This window comes from Microplitis mediator, chromosome 4 (genome assembly GCF_029852145.1).
Source record: "Microplitis mediator isolate UGA2020A chromosome 4, iyMicMedi2.1, whole genome shotgun sequence".
NCBI lineage: Eukaryota > Metazoa > Arthropoda > Insecta > Hymenoptera > Braconidae > Microplitis > Microplitis mediator.
The window spans coordinates 756,594-778,183 of NC_079972.1; the positions used below are offsets into that span (position 1 = coordinate 756,594).

Sequence of the window (21,590 nt, forward strand, 5' to 3'; positions counted from 1 at the left end):
TTAAAGAAAAGCTTTATTTAACAAAACTTCCAAGATACTGCATGTTGTCTGGTTCTCGCCAAACTTTCTTCAATAAACAGACACCGATAACTCGGGAGAATTAAAATGTATTTAAATTTACAATATTTTGTGTATGATGAATAACATTTATGTTTTAAAAATAGTCTTTTGGAATCGAAAACTGAATTATAATTGGAATTTTATAAAAAAAAATTTCTTTCGTTTTATTTGTACACGGAAAGAAAATTATGGGAAGTTTTGCTATGCATTATGGGAATGGTTCCCATAATGGTATGGAAATAGTACCTATACTACTATAGGGATGGTTCCCATATATTATGGGAACCATTACCATAATAGTATGAGAATAGTTCCCATACTATTATGGGAATAGTTCCCATAATGATATGGGAATGGTTCCCATACAATTATGGGAATGGTTCCCATATTGGTATAGGAACTATTCCTATAATATTATGGGAACTATTCCCATAATGTTATGGGAACCATCCCTATAGTATCATAAAATTTTTTTTTTGCACAATAGTGTAGAAATTTCCCAAAATTTGAATTTTCTTGAATGTTTTGTGCTGACAAAAAATTCTTGTTAAAAATTTTAATGTTTTTTTGCCAAATACGATTTTTTTTTTTCAATGTTTGAATTTTTGTTTTTATGTTTAATAATATTTCTGTGTATTGTAGAAATGATTACCGCACTTCTTTAAATTAATTTTTTCATGATAATATGGGAACCATTCCCATAATATTATAGGAATGGTTCCTATAATGTATGGGAACTATTCCCATAATATTATGGGAATGATTCCCATAATGGTATACAAACCATTCCAATTGCATTATGGGAATCATTCCCATAATACTATGGGAATAGTTCCCATACTATTATCGGAACCATTCCCATAATATTACGGGAATGGTTTCTATAATATTATAGAAAGTATTCCTATAAATTATAGGAACTATTCCTCTCATAATTTATGGTCGTAATTCCTATGATGGTATAGGAAAAAATTTCACAAAATTATGGGAACCGCTGCCATAATTTTCTTTCCGTGTAGCTCATATATTGTTTTTATACCCATCGAATTGAATTAACAGGGGTTATCAGATATTTTCAGCTGAGTTTTTTTCGGAAATAAAATCTCTAAACACAAAATACTGACCGCACATTGATGCACTACTGTCTAATCTTGCGAAGTGCGCTTAAATTGTTTGACAATATCCATTTGTTTAAAGAGAAAAACTCGGCCAAAGTTTCCATTTACTGCACAAGTGCAACAAAGATAGTACCGTTCGTGGACTTGAGTGTAATAGAGATAAAAGTACGAACCCCTGTTAAAACGGTTGCTTTTGCTATTATATTTGTTTGATAATAGTCACTAATTCAATAAATAAATAAATAGAATAAGAAAAAGTCAAAGAGGTTGTATAAATAAGGTAAGTACGTACTCAAGAATAATAAAAGTTCTACTAGTGTCACTTTAAGTTATATTTTTCAGCTGTAATGCTCAACTGAAATAGAGCAATAGATAAAAAGAGTAAACACATTGGTTAAAACGATAATCATTCTACAATATCCGCTCTCAACGCCTCGTTAACCAGTCTTATATTTTTCTCCGGATAATATCTAGAATGGTTGCAGTTGAAATTTTAAATCTATTTCCGCTAAAACTTTCATACTTTTCATCGTCTATATATTTTTACATTCGAAATTTTCTTAAAGGAAACTTGTTATAGCGAATACATTGTCCGGTGGTAAACTATTAACATAACTATCATTTAGTTTTTATATTGAAATTAAATTCCATTTTTTACATGCATAGTCATTTATCTTTGAGCTATCTGACAGATAATGATAACGAGTGTTAAAATGTAATAAATATGTTCACAACCAACTAATTTTTTAATAGATCTTGTAATGTTATGTAATGATAAAAAATAAAATTTAACGGTAGAGTTGTAATGAAGTATAAAAAAATTAAGAACCAAAGAACTTTCGAGTAGGAATTTTCGATTCAAAATTATTTTTAGAAAAATGAACATTACAGTAATGCAAATTAAACATTAAATGTGGGATCAAGTCATGAACATTTAAATCAATCAATACATTACTTGCACTATTTATCACTAAATATATCGTAAAAATCACAAAATGTTAACTATCATTATATGTTTACCTGAAGGATTGCTATATATAGGGGAGGGTGGGGCAGAGCGGCCCCCTTAAGCGAATTATTATTTTTTGTGGCTTTCAACCATATGATCACTTTACTTTTGTCCTATTTCGAACAAATTTATGGACATTTTGCCAAAATTCTGAAAATTTTTTTTTTTTTTTGTGGGGCAGAGCGCCCCCCTTCAAAAAGTGATAAAAAAAATTTTTTTTTTCGTTTTTTTTTTTAAATTGTTTTCATCATTAAGAATATATTTCTTTCTCTTGACAACTATTTTTGGTTTTATATTACTCGAAAAAAATTTTTTAAAGCGTAAAAAATCGTTCACTCTCGATTACCTTAATAACTAATTGTTATTTAATAAAAAAAAAACCAATTCTATAATTTTACTTTATTTCAAAAATTCATCAACTAAAAAAAAAAATTTAATTTTTATAAATTTTTAGTGACCAAATTTGCCTCTTACATAAAGAAACGGCCGAAAAATATGAAAAAATAATTTTTTCGGAAGTTTCGGCTGGTCCATTTTGCCCCAGGTGTTATGCGTAGGGCTAGAAATGTGGAATTATAATCATTTTTTTTTAATTTGACGATAAAAATATGAAAAAATCACTTTTTCAAAATTTTGGGCTTGACCATTTTGCCCCGAATGTCATGCGTAGGGGTGAAAATGCGCAAACATATCGGATTTATAGTAATTAGTCGAAAAAAAAAAAATTTTTTTTTTGGTCAAAATTTCAGGGGGGCCGCTCTGCCCCACCCTCCCCTATATTATTTGTGATATATTGCATTTTGATGCATTTCATCGGTTTCAAAATTATTTCAAAATATGCGGTATCTATTTTTTTTTAGTTTTTTGTTAATGTCAAAATTTCCATTTCACCGATTTTTGTACATTGTTGATTTTTTTATTTCTTTCGATTTTTAGAAATTTTTGAAAAAATTTAAGTTTACATAGCATCGAGTTTTAGGTAGCCTAGGAGTAAAATGACTGGTCTAATACTATTACATTTATTATTATAATTCATTCTTATTCTGTAGAAATAGAATATCCATTTTTTTAAAGAGTATACTACATTATTACTAAACGTCTAGTAACATATTTCATTGTACGATTTAACGATTTTTGTTCTGTTAAAATATAAAAATCAACTGAACATATGCATTGAATAATCTTCAGTATGCAAAAATTTTAATCTGTTTAGTAACTTATGTAAATCAGATGAAAAGCGCAGTATTAAGGGGTTAGGGGTAGTCAGAATTTTCAAAAAATCGATTTTTTTTTTTTTGCATTTTCTTAAAGTATAATATTTTAAAAATATTGTGTGAAAATTTGAAGTGAATCCGACAAATTCTTTTCGAGTTATTTAACAATGACCAAAGGACGCTCGGGTGCTACGTGGCATTCGAGAGCAGGTAGCTAGAAACAGCTGCAAGCAACCGACCTTTCGGGTTTCATTGTCATGAATATCTCCCCATTTTAATGTATGTATAATTATATATATATATATATATATATATATATATATATATATATATATTCACAATTTGTAGGTAGTACAAGAACTGAAAAATAATTTTTGGTTGCCAGTATACCTGTAGTCGTTGCACTGATCAGTCGATAGTTTTGTGATAAATTATTTCTCAAGTGAATTAAATTATTAACCATGGGACGTGATTCTAGAAAGGTTTCAAGAGAACTTCGGAGTTCTGAAAAAATTAATAAGTCGCGTTCAGTCAAAAGAAAGAATGTTTTTAATCCGAAAACAGCCGAACGTGATGAAAGTATTCAGAGTACATCTTCTAAAAAATTAAAACAAAACACTGAAGATGATGTACCTGAAGACAGCAGTACTGAATTTCGAATAATAAATTTTATTCAGGTATTCACTGCAATTTCTGCTCTTATAAAATGTAAAAAATGTGATGGAAATGTAGTGTTTCAAACAGCAAGTACACGTGGGCTGGGATTCAAAATTGTAGTTGCATGTAATAACTGTGGAAATGAATATATTCCTTCCTGTTCTTTCGTTGGGCATTCTTATGAAATAAACAGACGTTTCATTTTTGTAATGAGAATACTAGGAATAGGATACGAAGGATTGTGCAAGTTTTGCGGCCTGATGGACATGCCGTCTTTTTTAGATAAATCTACGCATACAATTTTACTGAAACAGATTTTGAATTGTAGTAAAGCCGTCGCAGAAACCTTCATGACGAAAGCTGTGAATGAAGAAAAGCAAGCAATGCCAACAACTGAAAATGAAGATATAAATCATCTAACTGTATCGGGAGATGGAACCTGGCAAAAACGGGGATATACATCGTCATTTGGAGTTTCTTCTATAATTGGCTATTTTACTGGAAAGATTCTTGACATAAACATTAAAAGTGCATATTGTAAGCTATGTGAGTATTGGAAAAAAAAAACAAATACTGTTGAGTTCGAGGAATGGTATCAATCGCATGAAGATGTGTGTTCTGCTAATCATCAAGGGTCTTCTGGGAAAATGGAGGTGGATGCGATGGTCGAAATGTTTTCGTATTCTGAAACTAAATATGGAGTTAAGTATGCCAACTATATTGGTGATGGTGACTCCAAGACCTATTCAGGAATTATAGGTGGATTCAATCAGAATAATAATGAAAGCTTTAACCAACTAGTATGGAAAATATGCCCAAAAACGGTAAATACTAGTTTTACTATCGTACAAATAGCTGCATACGTTGCTATGTGTATATTTAATGAGGGTATAAATTCATTATTAGTCTTGATGAATACACTAGGACTTAATTGTGGGCCTAATTCTCATCGGTATGCAGAAAGAATGGATGCTGCACGTATCAAAGTAGCAGATAAGCGCGCTAACGATAACACCCGAGAAGGTCGATTGCAACGTAGGCACCAGCAAATCGATATTTTGGAAGCTGCTATTTCGGCTGAAGAGCTATTATATGGTCCAGGAATAGATGACTCAGTGTAAGTTATTAAATAATTCTTATAATTCGACATAAATCCATAGCAAAACTTTAAATGCGTTTTTCTCAAAACTATGTTTTCTGAACTGGTGATCACTGTAACTTAAAAACTGCTCGGTAGATTTCAATAAAATTTATTGTACTTTTGAAATACATTAAAAACTCGTGCCTGATCGAAGGATTTTTTTTTTTTTCAAAAATTTCGATTTTTTTTTAACAATAAACTGTCGGTTTTTTTCTCGAAAATTTGAAAAAAATTTCCTGAGGCCGCCATTTTGTTAATTTCGAAAAAAAAAAAAAAAGCTTCGATCAGGCACAAGATTATCTATTAATAAAACTAATTTTTCTTGTCCGATTGATTTTAGATGAATCTCCAAGGACTTATGATGATCACCGCAAAGGACTTCGGGAGGAACGGGCTCTACAAAAACAGCGATAACTTTTTGAATTATTAATTTTTTTTTTTGAAATTTTCGTGAAGTCAAATCGAAACGTGTTCTAATAAAGCTATGTTTTTATTTTTGTCAAATAAAGTAATTAACTACAAAAAAAAAATTATTGAAAATCATCATTTTTTCATACCCCTGAGTACCCCTAACCCCTTAAACATTATACAGTAACTAAAAATTACTAAACGGTGCGTAGTTTTTCGAAACCAGATCAATAAAATCAACAATTGGAAGAGTAGCGTATACAAATATCTATTACAAGTTCAGAGACTTGTTCAAGAGAGACATCGGGCCGACAGACTGAAGACAGGATTCGTACGCGGGAGATTAGGGTTCGAATCTCGGTCAAGTCGTCATTTTTAAATATAAAAATTCACACCAAACTAACATACGCATCACAAATATTAATAATAAAAAGTTGAAAAACCAATAAAAATTTAATTTTATTTAATTCCATTCTATTATGTTTGATTGTAAGATTCACTAAACATTAGGGTGATCCAAAAAATAACAAATTTTTTTTTTTTCTTCCAAACAGGTTCAAAAGTTTCGTTTAGATAAAAAAAGACGCCTGTGAAAATTAGAGCTCTTAATATTAACATTAAGAGGTTCCTCATCGCACTTTTCTATTTCCCATAAGAATAACATGGGAAAAATTTTTTTTATGTCTTCTGATTTTTATAAGTAGATAACGATGCGTCATAGGAATAATTGGCACGCATGTTTTTGTAGGGAATTGAATGCTCTACAAAAAAAGATTCTTATTATTTTTTGAGGAATCTATTTGTTCAAAAGTTATTTGAGGTTGAAGTCGAATTCATTTTAAATTTTGAGATTTTCTACTTTTCCGGCGAAACTATCAGACTTATTACAAAATATCATCAGACCTTTTTTGTAGACAATTTTATTCCCTAGAAGTTATTTCTCATAAAGTTTTTTCGAATTCCGCATTGTTTTTTAGTTATTTTTATTTTAATGTCAAGCTCTTAAAATCGATCAGAAGACTATTTTTTTATGAGCATGACATTAAAATAAAAATAACTAGAAAACAATGCGGAATTCGAAAAAACTTTATGAGAAATAACTTCTAGGGAATAAAATTGTCTACAAAAAAGGTCTGATGATATTTTGTAATAAGTCTGATAGTTTCGCCGGAAAAGTAGAAAATCTCAAAATTTAAAATGAATTCGACTTCAACCTCAAATAACTTTTGAACAAATAGATTCCTCAAAAAATGATAAGAATCTTTTTTTGTAGAGCATTCAATTCCCTACAAAAATGTGCCTGCCATTTATTCCTATGACGCATCGTTAGCTACTTGTAAAAATCAGAAGACGTAAAAAAAATTTTTCCCATGTTATTCTTATGGAAAATAGAAAAGTGCGATGAGGAACTTCTTAATGTTAATATTAAGAGCTCTAATTTTCACAGGCGTCTTTTTTTATCTAAATGAAACTTTTGAACCTGTTTGGAAGAAAAAAAAATAGTTTGTTATTTTTTGGATCACCCTACTAAACATATATTCAAGTTTGCCAATGCAGTTTATATTTATTGGCATACTCAAATATTAACGACTGCTAAATATAAACAAAATTTATATTCTAAAGATGGTAATAATTACAAAATTTCAATTGCATTTTAAATTTACAATATGAATTTAGTAATTTCAAATCATATTTTCAAGTAAAATTCTCTATATTTTTTTCTCGGTGTTTATATCATCGCTCCAGAGTTATTTTTACATTAATATACTTATTTAGTTTTAGCATCATCTTATTGTGAAACTTGTCAATTAAATTAGTAAATCAACTCATGCTTCAGTTGGTAACACGAATTATTCAGTACATATTTATTCCTTTTAAGCGTTAAGTATTAATACTTATTTATCCAAAAACAATTGCATCCGAACATTTAACATTCTTATGCACATATTACATTTTAGAATAATTTGCATGCTATTGATAACTGATCGTTGCGTAAAGTCTTATATAAATCTTATTATTTTTTTTTTTTAATTCTATTTAACCTCGATGTGGAGAGGTGTAAAAATTGTAATTTGATGGCAAATACAAGATTTTTATGCGTAAAACGAGACTTAAATTTTTAAATAAGAGCTAAAATATTTTTCATTTTATTTTTTCATAATTAACTAATGCCAGAGAATTTACCTAGAAATAAAATGTTTTTTGTATTGATGGAGAATCTTTAGTTATCGCTATCAATAATTTTGTGCAACGTAAAAATTATTTTGTTGCTAAATAAAAATCCGTTCTATAAAAAAATTAAATGGTTCCTTTGTTCCAATTGACATGAAATATTGGGTGATTTATTTAAATTGATCCTTCCAATGACAAAATTATTTCCAAACAAAAAAAAAAAGTTCCAATCTTGACTAACCAATTTTTACACAGAAAAAAAGGATTACTTGAACTAAGGAATTTACGTTCTTCCCATATTTTTTCTTGAATCAAGCTTACAATTTGTATTTGATTCAAATAACAACAAAATTTGGATTTAGAAGCTAATTTCTTTATTGAATAAATAACTATCTTTATTCAAGAATAGAATTATTCAGCTTGAAAAATTTTTGTTTTTGTTTAGAAACATTTCAGACTTATCTCAAGTATTTTTTTACTCGGTTTAAAGTGATCAAAGGTGACCATTTTCCGAAAGAGCATTCAAATGAACATACTCTCGTAGTATGTGGGATCTCACCACAATTACCACGGGTCCAAACGTTTTTGGATCATAACCCTAGGTCATCGTAGGAAATAGAGAGAATATCAGCTCAAGGTGGGTTTGGAAGGTCTACCCGTGGTACTAGTTCTCTGAGTTAGTTAACACGACGCCTGGATAAGTGGTCAGACGCGGCTTCGTCTTATTCCCTAAAAATAGTTCTCTCCACTGATATAATATAATTAATAAAATTCCAAGCAAACAGATAAGCACATGCTTATATACACTGGTCTCAAAAATTAAAAGATGCAAAAAAAGAAATCCCTCGTTAAAAATTGTAATTTTAAGCTTTTTGAGCTCGTAAACGCTTTACTCTAACAACTAAATTGAAAAACGGCTGAAGATCTCAAATACACTTATCCAAAAAATTAAAGGAACAAGAAAATTTTATGAATTTTTTAGTGATTTTTGGAAGGCTGTATTTTTGTGAAAAATGATCGTATCGAAAAAATAAATAAAGGCAAATTGAAGCTTGAAATCTCTAGTTTAAAGATCTTCCAGTAAAATAATTTTTCGAGCCACAGTTTTTGCGGAATCATAAGAAATAGGTCGAGACAAAAGTTTTCTAAATTTTCTAGTTTTGTTCTTTAGGTCTACGGGGCGGGGAAATTTTTTTTCCAAAAACTCAATTCATGGCTCGTTCAGGAAATTTATTCAGCTACAATTTGCTTTTTTTGTTTCTCTGTACGACAATTCGCTGCTGAGATATAATGATTTTTTCATTATTTTCGAATTCAGAAAAATTAGTTACGATGACAATATTTTTAGTCTTACATATAGTTAATATTTTTTTAAATATAAAATAAAATAACCAATTTTTCAAAATTTAATTGATTATAATAAAATGATTATGATACGTAACCCAATCCATGTAAATAAAGTAAGGTTGAGGTCATTTTATTCTAATTATGGTATTCGAGTATGGTAAATCTACGAGTCTTGATGTAGTCATCCTGTGTATCTCTTGATGAAGTAAGTTTTAGTATTCATGATAATCGATAAAAAATCATCAGATTTTCTAAGTATTTTAAATGAAAACACTTTAAAATAAATAGAAAGTATTTAGATCTGAAATTTAGATGGCATTTTTTTTCAACTTGTACAGCAATGTCACTTGGTGAGTGAATAAAAAAAACTTTACTAGAGCTAAATCATACGAATAAATATTCTATATTTATACTAGCTGCGGCCACCCACTCCGCTGGGTTTTTTTTTTTTTTGGTGGTGCATTTTTTTATGTGTTAAATTTTCTGGATTGCTCTGAAAATTTCGAAAATGATCTGATAAGTTCTAAAATATTCGAATATCGAACATCACTTCAAATTAATTCCGATCGTTCTAAAATATTTTTCGATCGGGTTGTTCCGATTATTTTCGTGTAATTTACGGCTTTAAAATGTATTTTTCAATTTTTAGAATATTTTCAAAATTTTTAATGCTACAGTTAAATTTACAATGCTAACATCGTAATTTGTCCTATTAATTATTGTATTGGTTGACTAGACTTTTCACATTGTAATTTTTACGACGTAGGGCTGGAAATTTCATTTAAGAAATAATACTTCAGATAAATAATACGAAGTCTTAAGCTCTTTAATATAAATTACGATTTAACATCGTAAAATTTGAAGAGAAATTTTGAATAAAAGATTAAAATAATAATCGTTCGGCAGTTGGATTCGAACCCGAGTCTCCTTTCGAGTGCGAAGTGTACGACGCCTTGGACCACTCGGCCACTGAAGGGCCTACACTATATGTTGTTTTTAAGATCCATATAAACGACTTGCAGAGGACCCAGTTACTATTTAAAAAGTACGATTTAACATCGTACTTTTTATAGCTTCCATCGTATTATAACAGAGGCAGCACTGTAATATTTATTTTGTTAAAAAGTAAATAGAAATATTAAATGTACGAATAAATATAGTTTTTAAAGTGTAATTTTTATTTATTTTTTTTTACGATGTTAAATTGTAATTTTTGCAGTAATTTTTAATCCTAAAAGTCTTTGTTAAAATTACGATGTTAAATAGTAAAAAATATAACCCACATAATAAATTTTGAAATAAAACATTTAAAAATTGACATTAATAAAAGTCTAGTCCGAGATTACGATGTTAACATCGTAAATTTTGGTAGAATTTTTTTTCCGTGTATGTATTAGAATTTTCTAGAATGTTATCTAATTTCCAGAACATTGCAAAACATTCTAGACTGATTAGAATCATTTTTATTAGATTTAAATCAACTAAGTATAATTTGTAGCATTCCAAATGTGTCTCGAAATTTTTAGAACAATCCAGAACATTTTAGATTAATTAGAATTAATTTTCAAATAATTTAGAAAATTAATTTATATTTTAGAACTAAGATTTCAAGATTATTTCCGAAATATCTAGATTATTCTTGAAATTTCTTGAACAATCTAGAACATTTCGAACCAATCATAGACACATTTTGAAAGTTCATCTTTTTTTGATCCCCATATCTTTAACACCCTTATAGTTATCAATTCGCAACCACCCCCTTGCACCATAGGAGACTCATGACTACTAACACACACAAGCACTATTCGTTCACGATGTTTAGTTTTGGCTGCAAATCGTACTATAGGCACAAACACCTTCTCTTTTATATTATATATAAGGTATAAGATTTAAACTCCAAGTATCCCGCATGAAAAAACTTTATATGTGAAAACATATATGATAGAACATATGAATATTATAATGTGATATATTGTACTATATATAAAATAATATTTATATTTTTGCCGTATTAATATATGATAATATATTGAAAAAAAATATATTGCTAGAATAGATTATCAATATATTTATCAATATATGACTTTTTATGTATGTTTTACATATATATTTTAATATATCTTTTTTATATTGACATATTATATTGAAAGTAGTATATTAATTAATATATAGTATTTTTTATATTTTTTATATATGTTTTCCAATATATTGCAAAATATATGGTTTCCAATATATTGTAAAATATATGGCACTTTTTTTACTTTTCTTAGGTTATTGCCAGTAAATATAAGCTCAATGAAAAGAAGGAGAAAAAATAATAAATTTGACTTTTTTTGTGGAATTGTGTAGAAATTGAAAAAGTATATTGAAAAAATATAATTTTCAATATATTGCGAAAAATCTAAGTTTTAATATACTAGAAAAATATAATTCCAATGTACCGCGAACCATATATTTAATCATATAAATTCTTTCATATATAATCAATTATATAGAGACCATATACCACTAATTATATGAGTCAAAATATATGGATATATATATCAAGTTTATTATATTATACTTATAAATTATATATATACTATCCATGTATGATAAGAATATATTGAGCATTATATGACATGATAAATATAGAAAAATACAAAACATTATATACAAGTAAATATATTATGATAAATATATAATCGAATATATGTAAAAAACATATATTTTTCAATATAGATATTTTTGCCGCTATATATTTATCACATATTCACCATATATTTTTTTATATACTTTTAACAATATATAGCTTTTCCATGCGGGATAGCATATAATTAATATCACTGTGTGTAAGCAAACTCCTGTAGTATCTTGTCTGTTAACATTAAGACATAAAGCTTAATAAGTCTCCATTCTCATAAAGTTTTCTTCGGTACCTACCTCACTCTATTCACTTCATCCTTTAACTTTAACATACACAAGACAGAAGGACCAGCATTCTCTCAATTAAATTAGTGACTATGAAAAAATTCTTCAAAAAAAGGGATTTCAGTTCTTAGAATTAAACTGCTTGGGTGAGGGTCAATCTTAAATTTTTATCCCAACTAAGGAATATACCCCTGACACAGAAAGAGAAACGCTTAATTAGCAAACCTAGTGTTTTGAAAGAGTGGGGGGAGTCGAAAAGAGCTGGGCAAGATACAAAATAGAGTGTGTGTGTACGTGCGTGTAAAAGCAATTGTATGGAATCGAATCCGATAGGTCGTTTGTAAGCTAGGACGTGGGTGTTGTGTATAATACATCCATTCAATATCATTATTATCGCTTACGTATGTAGTGTTTGGCAGGTAGTATTATCTGTAGTAAACAATATTTATGTAAATGTTTCGGCATCGTGAATATTAAAATGAACTATGGAAAATGGAGAGTCAGCTTATGAATTACCAAATCCAATACTGGATCAAAATCGAGAGAAGAGGCCAATAATTTTTTTAAAATGAAATTTCTAAGGGAACAATCACGAATGATTCAAAAAAGCCAACGACACAACGTTAAACGTCTATATCAGACATGGATTTGTCAAAATATTTGAAAATAATAAATACAAAAATGGCATTTGTATAGAAAAGGGGCTCCACACATTGTTCGAAGTTGCAAGTGCTTACACAGTAATTACTTATAATTACATTTTTTCTGTGTGTTAGATTGAATCTAGGCGGATTCAATTTTCCGGCCTTAGTATTGTCTATAATACATGATGTCTATTCGAGCTTTGCACTTGAAGGGTTGAGAAATTGATGAAAGTAACATGAGATCCCACAAATTATCTAATATTGTAACATGAGAAAAAATTCGACATCAACCCGAGGTTTGAAATTATTTAAATAAAATAAATAGTTATCCGGTGAGCCAATTCTGGTGACACCTATGAGCAAAGATTCCGACTTTGAACAAGGAATCGACTCGACGGATGGATTGTCAAGAGAGATCCGAGATAGACGCCGTACTGAACGGCCACGTTTTTTTTATTTTTGAACAATTCGACTCTGAACAATTCTCGATTCCGACGTATGAACGATTTGAATTACGACCTGTAAGATCAATCCGAGTTTGACCAACGAACAATTAATCGCGACCAATAATTTCGACCGACAACAACCGATTAAGTGAACAAGTGAACAAGCCGAAGCCTCGGCCCGAAACTGAACAAAGTGTACAACCGATTTGTTAATAAACGAGTGAAGTGCAATAATAATTAATTAATAAAATAATTAATTTCGCGTAATAACTGTGTGATCGTAAAATTGAACGCGTTACCGAAATAAAATATTATTTTATATTTTATTTTATTTCATCGAGCAATTCTGAGAATTACGGATTATCCGTGTCTCATTCGTACCGCAGTCGAGCCTTACGAATACAATACTCTGACGTCATTCGTCAAGTATTCCTTGTGAAAAATAAAATAAGTTTATTTTATTTCGACAACTGAATGTGTTTTCTCCGAGCAATGAACTAATTGTGTTTTTCGATCAACTACGATTTTTTTTGATAATATTGTTTTGTTTATATCGAGTCAAGCCGACAACGGCATTTGTTTGCTTTGTTTTGTAAACCGATTATTTTCGATTTGTGATACCGATCAACGATTTTGTGTAATTAAAATACGACTGATTATTTGTTTAATTCTGATCAATTATTTATCGTAATCTTAAGTGCCTGACCTTTCCCCGATCCGTCACTCTGAGCCGATTTCGATAATTGTTTATTTGGTGATTGTTACATCACCTGGCGCCCAACTAATAATTTTTGAACAAGGTTGCCAATAATCGTAAGTGTATTCGGACTTCACTCCGGTAGATCCCCGGTGGTGAAAAACCCGTTACAATATATAAAAATTAATTTTTTTTTAATGCTGTAAGACGGACGGTCGAGTTTTTTAAGGTGAATCTAAAAGTTACAATAATTGGAGTTCTTGAGTACGTGAAAGCTGTCATATATCTGTTATTTGATTTTTTTTACGGATAACAACGACTCAACAAGTTCAAAGCGCAAGTAGATTGGAAGGTATGCGCCTCCCTTCACTAGTGTAGAGTAAAGCGAAACACGATATAGGGTTTGAGCTTGATTAGCATAGTCTTTCTGACGAGTCCGTTAACGTACTCGGGACGAAACTGCTACCTATTATGGCACATATACATAGTCCTTAAGTTTTTAAACAAATGCCCAAAAAAAAATCGGTCTGTCAGTTGACCCTGCGGGCCAGCCCCAAAACTTCCCGCTGTTTTCGAGCTCGATGAGCTCGAAAACATTAGTGTGAAGACATTTTCGAGCTCTTCGAGCTCGCAAATACTTTTGTATGCCATTGTTTTGTAAAAAACCATTTTTTAGCATTTCTTTCTCCCACGATATCTCGCGAACAAATTAACTGATTTTGATGGTTGAGGCGGCAATCGACGTGTTTTATCAAGTTCTAAAGCTGATCAAATTTTGTAATTTATTTATTTAGCCGTTTTTGAGAAATTTCAAAAAAACCAAGGAAAAAATTTTTTTTGAATTCTTTCGTCAACGGTTTCTCTTGAACGAATGAACCGATTTTGATGGTTGAGGTGGCATTCGACGCGGCTTATAGAGTTTTAGAGCTGATTAGATTTTGGAATCAATCCATCGAGCAAATTAAAAGTTATCCAAATAAAACATTTTCGAAAAAATTTTATTTTTGAAATATCTCTGAACGCACCCTACCGATTAAGTTCAAATTTTTACGGCCTCAAGACATGGCAAGCCATGGCAAGCCAGACTTGGGCCAAGACTTGGTAACCTAGCCTTGGCCATCCAATGGCAAGCCAGGACTGGGTAACCTAGCCTTGGCCGTTACAATGATTACCCGGGCTTGGGCCAAGACTGGGTAACCTAGTCTTGGCTATCCAATGGCAAGCCAGGCTTGGGCCAGGACTGGGTAACCTAGCTTTGGCCATCCAATGGCAACCCAGACTTGGGCCAAGGTAGGATTACCCAAGTTTGGATATACCTATGGTTTATATAAGTAGATCATATAAATGTACCAGTTCAACGTTAGTAGGTTCGTCCAGTAGCTACCGTTCGGATCCAGTAATCAGAAGGACGACAGTTCGCGCCCAGAGTCCAGCAGAATTTCCACCGAGTTTTTTTCACATCATTTACCTCCCTTAGATAATTAAAACGTTAATGATCATGAATTCTACAAGGTTAATAATAATAAATTTTTTTAAATTAAATTTATTCGTTTCCTGGAAGCCTGGGCCAGGTCTGGCAACCAAGCATGGGCCAGGTCTGGTAACCAAGCATGGGCCAGGTCTGGCAACCAGGCTTGGCCCGAGATTATCATTCCAGGCTTCTACCAAGGCTGGGCCAAGACTGGCTTACAAGCCTGGCCCAAGGTTCTACAAAGTTGGGCCAAGTCTGGGCCAAGCCTGGGCCCGTGGTACTTTCCTCTCTGGGAACTTCCCGAATTTTTTGAAAATTTTCAATTTTCCTCCCGCGGGAAGTTAAAGAAACCGAATTGATTTGATATTATTTTAGTACAGAAACCGAATTTTTCGAAAACAATAAAGAAAAAAATTCAAAATAATATTCAGTTATATTTACGAATGTTTAAAAAACAAACTTTTTTTATAAAATTTTGGGGGTACGTTATTCCCCCCCCCCCTCGTTTAGCTCCTCCTTCCCCTATATATAATAATTATACTTTTTTTAGGAGACACAAGTTTCAAGGTCGGTAAATTTAATAAACAAGAAAATCTAAATTGCAAAAAAAAACATGACTTATCGTATTGTAATTCTAGTACAAGATGAATAAAACTATCGATCAATATTGAGACATGCATCATTGCGGGATGCACTTCCTTTCACTTTTCAAGCGCAACCCGCTCTCACTTTCGAACCTTTCGAACCAGTATCATACTATTCAGAAAATTAAACTGTTCCAATTATCCATCATAAAAAGCCTCTCTAACAAAATAACATCTGTCTACTAGAATAATTAATGTCCCGTATCGTCGGTTAAAGAATGCTTTTCATAAAACACAGATATATGTCACCATGTAATAGAATAGTTTTAACTGAACTTCGACCACCTGTCGAAATAATGCCGAAAATTTCTTTATTTATTTATCTTCCCGGGTCAAAAAATTAGATCTGTTTTAAAATAAATGATAAATTCAAATATTTTTCCTTTAATTCAAGTTTATAAATCGTATTTATTTTATATTAGAATTTAATCTGTTTTTGCCCGTACTATTCCTTATCCAGGCTAATATCAGACTTATTTTCGTATGATATTTAGTCTGTTTTAAATCGCGTTTAGACTAAAAACAGACTTTATTTTCTATAATATTTAGTGTCCTAATATTTAGTAATATCTGTGTTCAATTGTTTTTAAGGACAAATACAGGACTTTTTATAAAAATAAATAATAATAATAATAATAATAATCTAGATTTATTAATTTATTTTAATTTTCTTGGTATTTAAAACATGCTAATGCGCTTCCATAATAAGATGTCACACAGAGAAAATGTTGGCTCGAAACCTACCAATTTTTACAATGCTGTCGACTAAACTTGAAACAGGGAGTAAAGCATCCAAAAAATTATCGTGCTCTTACAAAAAATGATTATACTGTATCACATTACTTATTACGCCCGAGAAACTTATCGATGAGCTTCAATATCAATTACTTCCATACATTATAATAATTTTGATGCAGCATAATAATTTTTTATAAGAGCATAGTAATTATTTGGATACTTTACTTTCTGTTTCAAGTTTGGTCGACAGCATAATAAAAATTGGTAGATTTCGAGCCAACATTTTTCTCCGTAGCACAAGAATTTTGATGTTTTCTTATGCCAAAATATTTTCAATTTTATCCAGTGAATAAGAGAAAATTCTTTAAATTTTAAGAGTTGTTTTATCACTTTTATTCAATGATATAAATATTCAATGAAGACAACTAAAAAATTAAGCTGTCAAATTTTCATTAACTGCCGACATTTTTAAACAAAAGATAGTAAATAAAACATAATCAATTCTGCAACTTAATATTTTTTCATAAATATTGCCCATAAATAAAAATTTTATAAGTCCATGATTTAATCTAGTTTTGTCCTTGTAAATTTTCAGAACTAAAATTTTTTAAAGTTCACGAATTAATCTAATTTAGTCTGCTCGTAACGCGTTTGTTTTTTAAAGTAGCAGGTCGAAAACAGCTTAAAATTTTCATAAAAGATAAAAATCAGATCAAATAGTCCAATCAGACTAAACCAGGTCAAATTTTTCGACCCGGGTTGTAGTTTAATAAATTTTTACTATTAGATTCGAAAATAAAACTAAAAATTAAAGAGATGTCATTACTTGCTACAATTTACGTACCTGCATGTATTTGGCGCCCGACTTTTTATTTCATAATATACAAAATCTTGAGAATTGCAGAGCATTGACAGAACCTGATCGTAATCGTTATAATCAACATCGACATTTTCATCACTTGTGAGCGCGGCAAGATCAAAACCCATATCAATTCCTGATTCCTCCATATTCGTTATTTTATCCATTTTTTAATTTACACTTTAAATAATTTTTTTTTAACACTTTTAATTATTTATAAGCATGTTCACTGCACTTGAATGGGTCGAGACTGGTACGCGCATGGTACCCATTGACCAAATTAATAAGATAATATGAAGAAGAGAACATAAATTAATAATGAAAACAGCAGCACAAGCTTCAAAAACACTATAATTATTTTCGTACGTGATAACAAAAGAGATCAAGTGAAGAATCACTAAAATTTAAACTCGTTCAACACTTAATATTTCACTGCTATTATAACCGTAAAATATGATTTTTTAAAATTTATTTATATATTTTAAATTGATTTATATGGAATTCCACGGTTGGAAATAATTAACATATAATGTTACCAAGTGTACTATGACGAGTGTGAAAAATCACACGGATCATTTTATCTATCATGCTAAAGCCCAGAGTTCACATAGAATCTGACATCTTTCTTTAGTAAATATTTGTATATCGCATATCGCATATCGCATATGAATATATGAAGCGACCTGCTCATCCACAACAACTGATATAACGACAAGTGCTGAAAATGCATATGACATAATATTAGATGTTTATTGGTTAAAAGAAACGCGCAAAACTATAGAATATACCACAAAAGAATATATACACACAATGCTATCCAACTCTATTGGACGTACCATCAAACGCGATTCATAGAATAGACTACGCGTTGAGTACACGTTATTAGATCGTGGTATCTCAATTGAGAGAACCCGCGTGACACGCTCTCACTTAGCATCGTCCCGCTTCGACCATGTCGACGTGGATCCGTGGATCACTGTGACAATGCCATCTACCGAGTTCGTATTAAATCTTATATCTTATTTGCAGTCTCTTTAAAACACAAATATAAGGCTATTAATTCGACATGAAAGCGTGTTACGATCGCCGCAAGCAAACTGGTTAAAAATAAAAGACCCGGTTATAGTAATATTCCAAATTAAAACTATCCAGCCGTGTAGCGCATCTCTTCAAATGAATTAGTTTAATGAGTCAAACATAAAAAACTACACTAACGTGAACAAAAAATTTCGAAAAAATATCAAAAAAAAAAGTTTCGAACACAACAAACAAGTTGCGATTGTTTTGATTTCTGTGACTCTGTTGACATCTTTTCGAAATTTTTTTTTTCTCTCTTTCCTCACATTTACTGACTAACCAACGCAAAAATGGAATAAAAGTAAAAAAAAAAAATTATTTTTTCATTTTGATGATGATTACCCAAATAAATGAACAAAACTCGTTCCTTTAATTGTTTAGCTAAACTTTGATCGATCATTCCAAAAAAACGGTTCAATAGATCAATTTGAAAATTTACAGGGTTATTGGGGGTGCAATAAGCTAGAAAAAGTATCTGGCAATATTTTTTTTTCATCGATATTTACAGAGTAGCGGTTGATTTACTAAAAAACCAAAAAAAGTCATTTTTTTGTACTTACTTCTAATGGATGTTAAAAATAAAAAAATTTTTTTTTTTCAAAAAATGATAAAAGGGTCTTATAGGGATTTTATTCAAGTTTTTAAGGCGGTCCTCAAGATTACTGTGCGATCTTTGGTACCTGAAATATCGATGATCAAAACCAAAAGGATCATTTTCTGTTTGAAGGCTGATATCTCTGCGACAAATCGTCCTACGAGGTTAAAAAAAAAAGCCAAATTAAAGCTGAATAAATTTGCTAAATGATCGATGGATTGGTTTAGTTGACAGAATTTTTCCGCGATCCGAGGGCTCTTCGGAAAAAAAAAAAGTTAAGAAATTTTTTGTCTTGCGGTATTTTTCATGTTTGTGCAATAACCGGAGTTCTAAAAAAATTTTGATAAAAATGCACCGAAACTAGAGATTTCAAACTATAAAATGCTTTTTTTTCTCGATACGATTATTTTTCACCAAGTTACAGCCTTCCAAGAATCACTAAAAAATTTCTAAAATTTTTCTGTTTCTTTAATTTTTTGCGTTAGTGTATATAGAGTTGGGAGGCGAAAATGAGGGACGGGTACCCTCAACATTTTACAAAAAATGTTTGTTTTTATAACATCTCAAATTCACTTTTGTAAATATATTTTTTAACATTATTTTGAATTTTTTTTTTTGTATTGTTTTCAAAAAATTTTATTTTTGTAAAAAAAATAGTATAAAATCAAATTGATGGTTTTTCTTACCAACTTACAATTTAAAATTTACCGATTAAAAACAGGCTGAAAAAATCCATTCGTTTATCAAATTTAGTTAACAAAAAAAATGTTTATTGGACGACAAAACAGAAATTTATTTAGCGAGAAATCCAGTCGATTGGTAACATATTATCGATTTTTTTTTATTTTCTTTAATTTTCAATGTAAAGAAACCTAGAAATTTCCCGGTCTATCGACCGTCTGATACGTTTTGGCGGAGAGAGAACGCGAGTACAAGGCAACTGCTCACGAGAGAGGGAGAGATCAGAGCGCCCAGCTTTATCTTTCCATTTCGAACATTTTTTTCCCAATAATCTTTTCGACCGAATCAACGGTTCGGAAGATGTAACGATTTAAACAAATTAATTGTTGATAACATTCGTTTGCACCACTTTTTAACGAAATAGGCAAGATTTTCGTGATCCCCGGTCCAAAATGTGTAAGAAACCGTTGCGAAAATTCATAGACATAACAATATATACGGACTTTTCTATTTATTTGAGGGACTCTTTACTCCTATTTATAGGGGAGGGTGGGGCAGAGCGGCCCCCCTGAAATTTTGATCAAAAAAAAAATTTTTTTTTTTTCGACTAATTACTATAAATCCGATATGATTGCGCATTTTTACCCCTACGCATGACATTCGGGGCAAAATGGACAAGCCCAAAATTTTGAAAAAGTGATTTTTTCATATTTTTATCGTCAAATTAAAAAAAAATTATTATAATTACACATTTCTAGCCCTACGCATAACACCTGGGGCAAAATGGACCAGCCGGAACTTCCGAAAAAATTATTTTTTCATATTTTTTGGCCGTTTCTCTATGTAAGAGGCAAATTTGGTCACTAAAAATTTATAAAAATTAAATTATTTTTTTTTAGTTGATAAATTTTTGAAATAAAGTAAAACTATAGAATTGATGTTTTTTTTTATTAAATAACAATTAGTAATTAAGGTAATCAAGAGTGAACGATTTTTTACGCTTTAAAAAATTTTTTTCGAGTAATATAAGACCAAAAATAGTTGTCAAGAGAAAGAAATACATTTTTAATGATGAAAACAATTTAAAAAAAAAAAAAACGAAAAAAAAAATTTTTTTTTCAGAATTTTGGCAAAATGTCCATAAATTTGTTCGAAATAAGACAAAAGCAAAGTGATCTTATGGTTGAAAGCCACAAAAAATAATAATTGGCTTAAGGGGGCCGCTTTGCCCCACCCTCCCCTACATTTTTATTGTCATAATAACCATCGATAAATTTTTGATAATTTATTCAACAAAGATAGAATTAAAGGATACAGTCGTTTAGAAAAAAAAATTGGGCAACGGTTGGCCCTGCGGACTAGACCTAAAACTTCCCGCTGTTTTCTCCTTGGTTTCGACTTAACTGGCTTACTTAGTCACGATTTAAGGTGACCAAGTCTAAATCAAGTTTTGTTTTTGACCAGGGTTAAATAACACATTATAAAAAATTCTTTAAGTGAAAATGGTCCCTGAGGACTTTATACGGTGTCCTGGGTGTAAAGTGATGGTGCCCATGCAGGAGCCGCCAAAGTTGAACGACAAGGCCCTACTTGGCACAGCACTGGGTAACCTAGCCTTGGCCATTCAATGACAACCCAAGCTTGGGCCAAAGCTAGAGAAGGCTTTAGAAATTTCTATAAAAATATTTTTCATTACTATCTC

General features: G+C 30.6%; 2 protein-coding genes across 2 annotated transcripts in view; one reads left to right on the forward strand and one right to left on the reverse strand.

The window, feature by feature from the left end:
• Positions 1–18,414, reverse strand: part of LOC130666344 (microphthalmia-associated transcription factor) — a 142,172-nt gene extending 123,758 nt beyond the window's left edge. Inside the window, exon 1 of the mRNA XM_057467224.1 lies at positions 17,521–18,414. Coding sequence (XP_057323207.1) covers positions 17,521–17,702 — 182 coding nt within the window. The 5' untranslated portion in view covers positions 17,703–18,414. The remainder of the gene's footprint in view (positions 1–17,520) is intronic.
• On the forward strand, positions 3,741–5,765 carry LOC130666345 (uncharacterized). The gene is made up of 2 exons (XM_057467227.1): positions 3,741–5,175; positions 5,540–5,765. The coding sequence occupies exons 1-2, from the start codon at positions 3,863–3,865 to the stop codon at positions 5,541–5,543; spliced, it is 1,317 nt and encodes a 438-aa protein (XP_057323210.1). The 5' UTR covers positions 3,741–3,862; the 3' UTR covers positions 5,544–5,765.
• Positions 18,415–21,590: the final 3,176 nt, after the last annotated feature.

What these genes read in the sequence shown, in the direction of transcription:
- LOC130666345 (XM_057467227.1), top strand. Translation starts at nt 3,863, where the DNA reads ATGGGACGTGATTCTAGAAAGGTTTCAAGAGAACTTCGGAGTTCTGAA.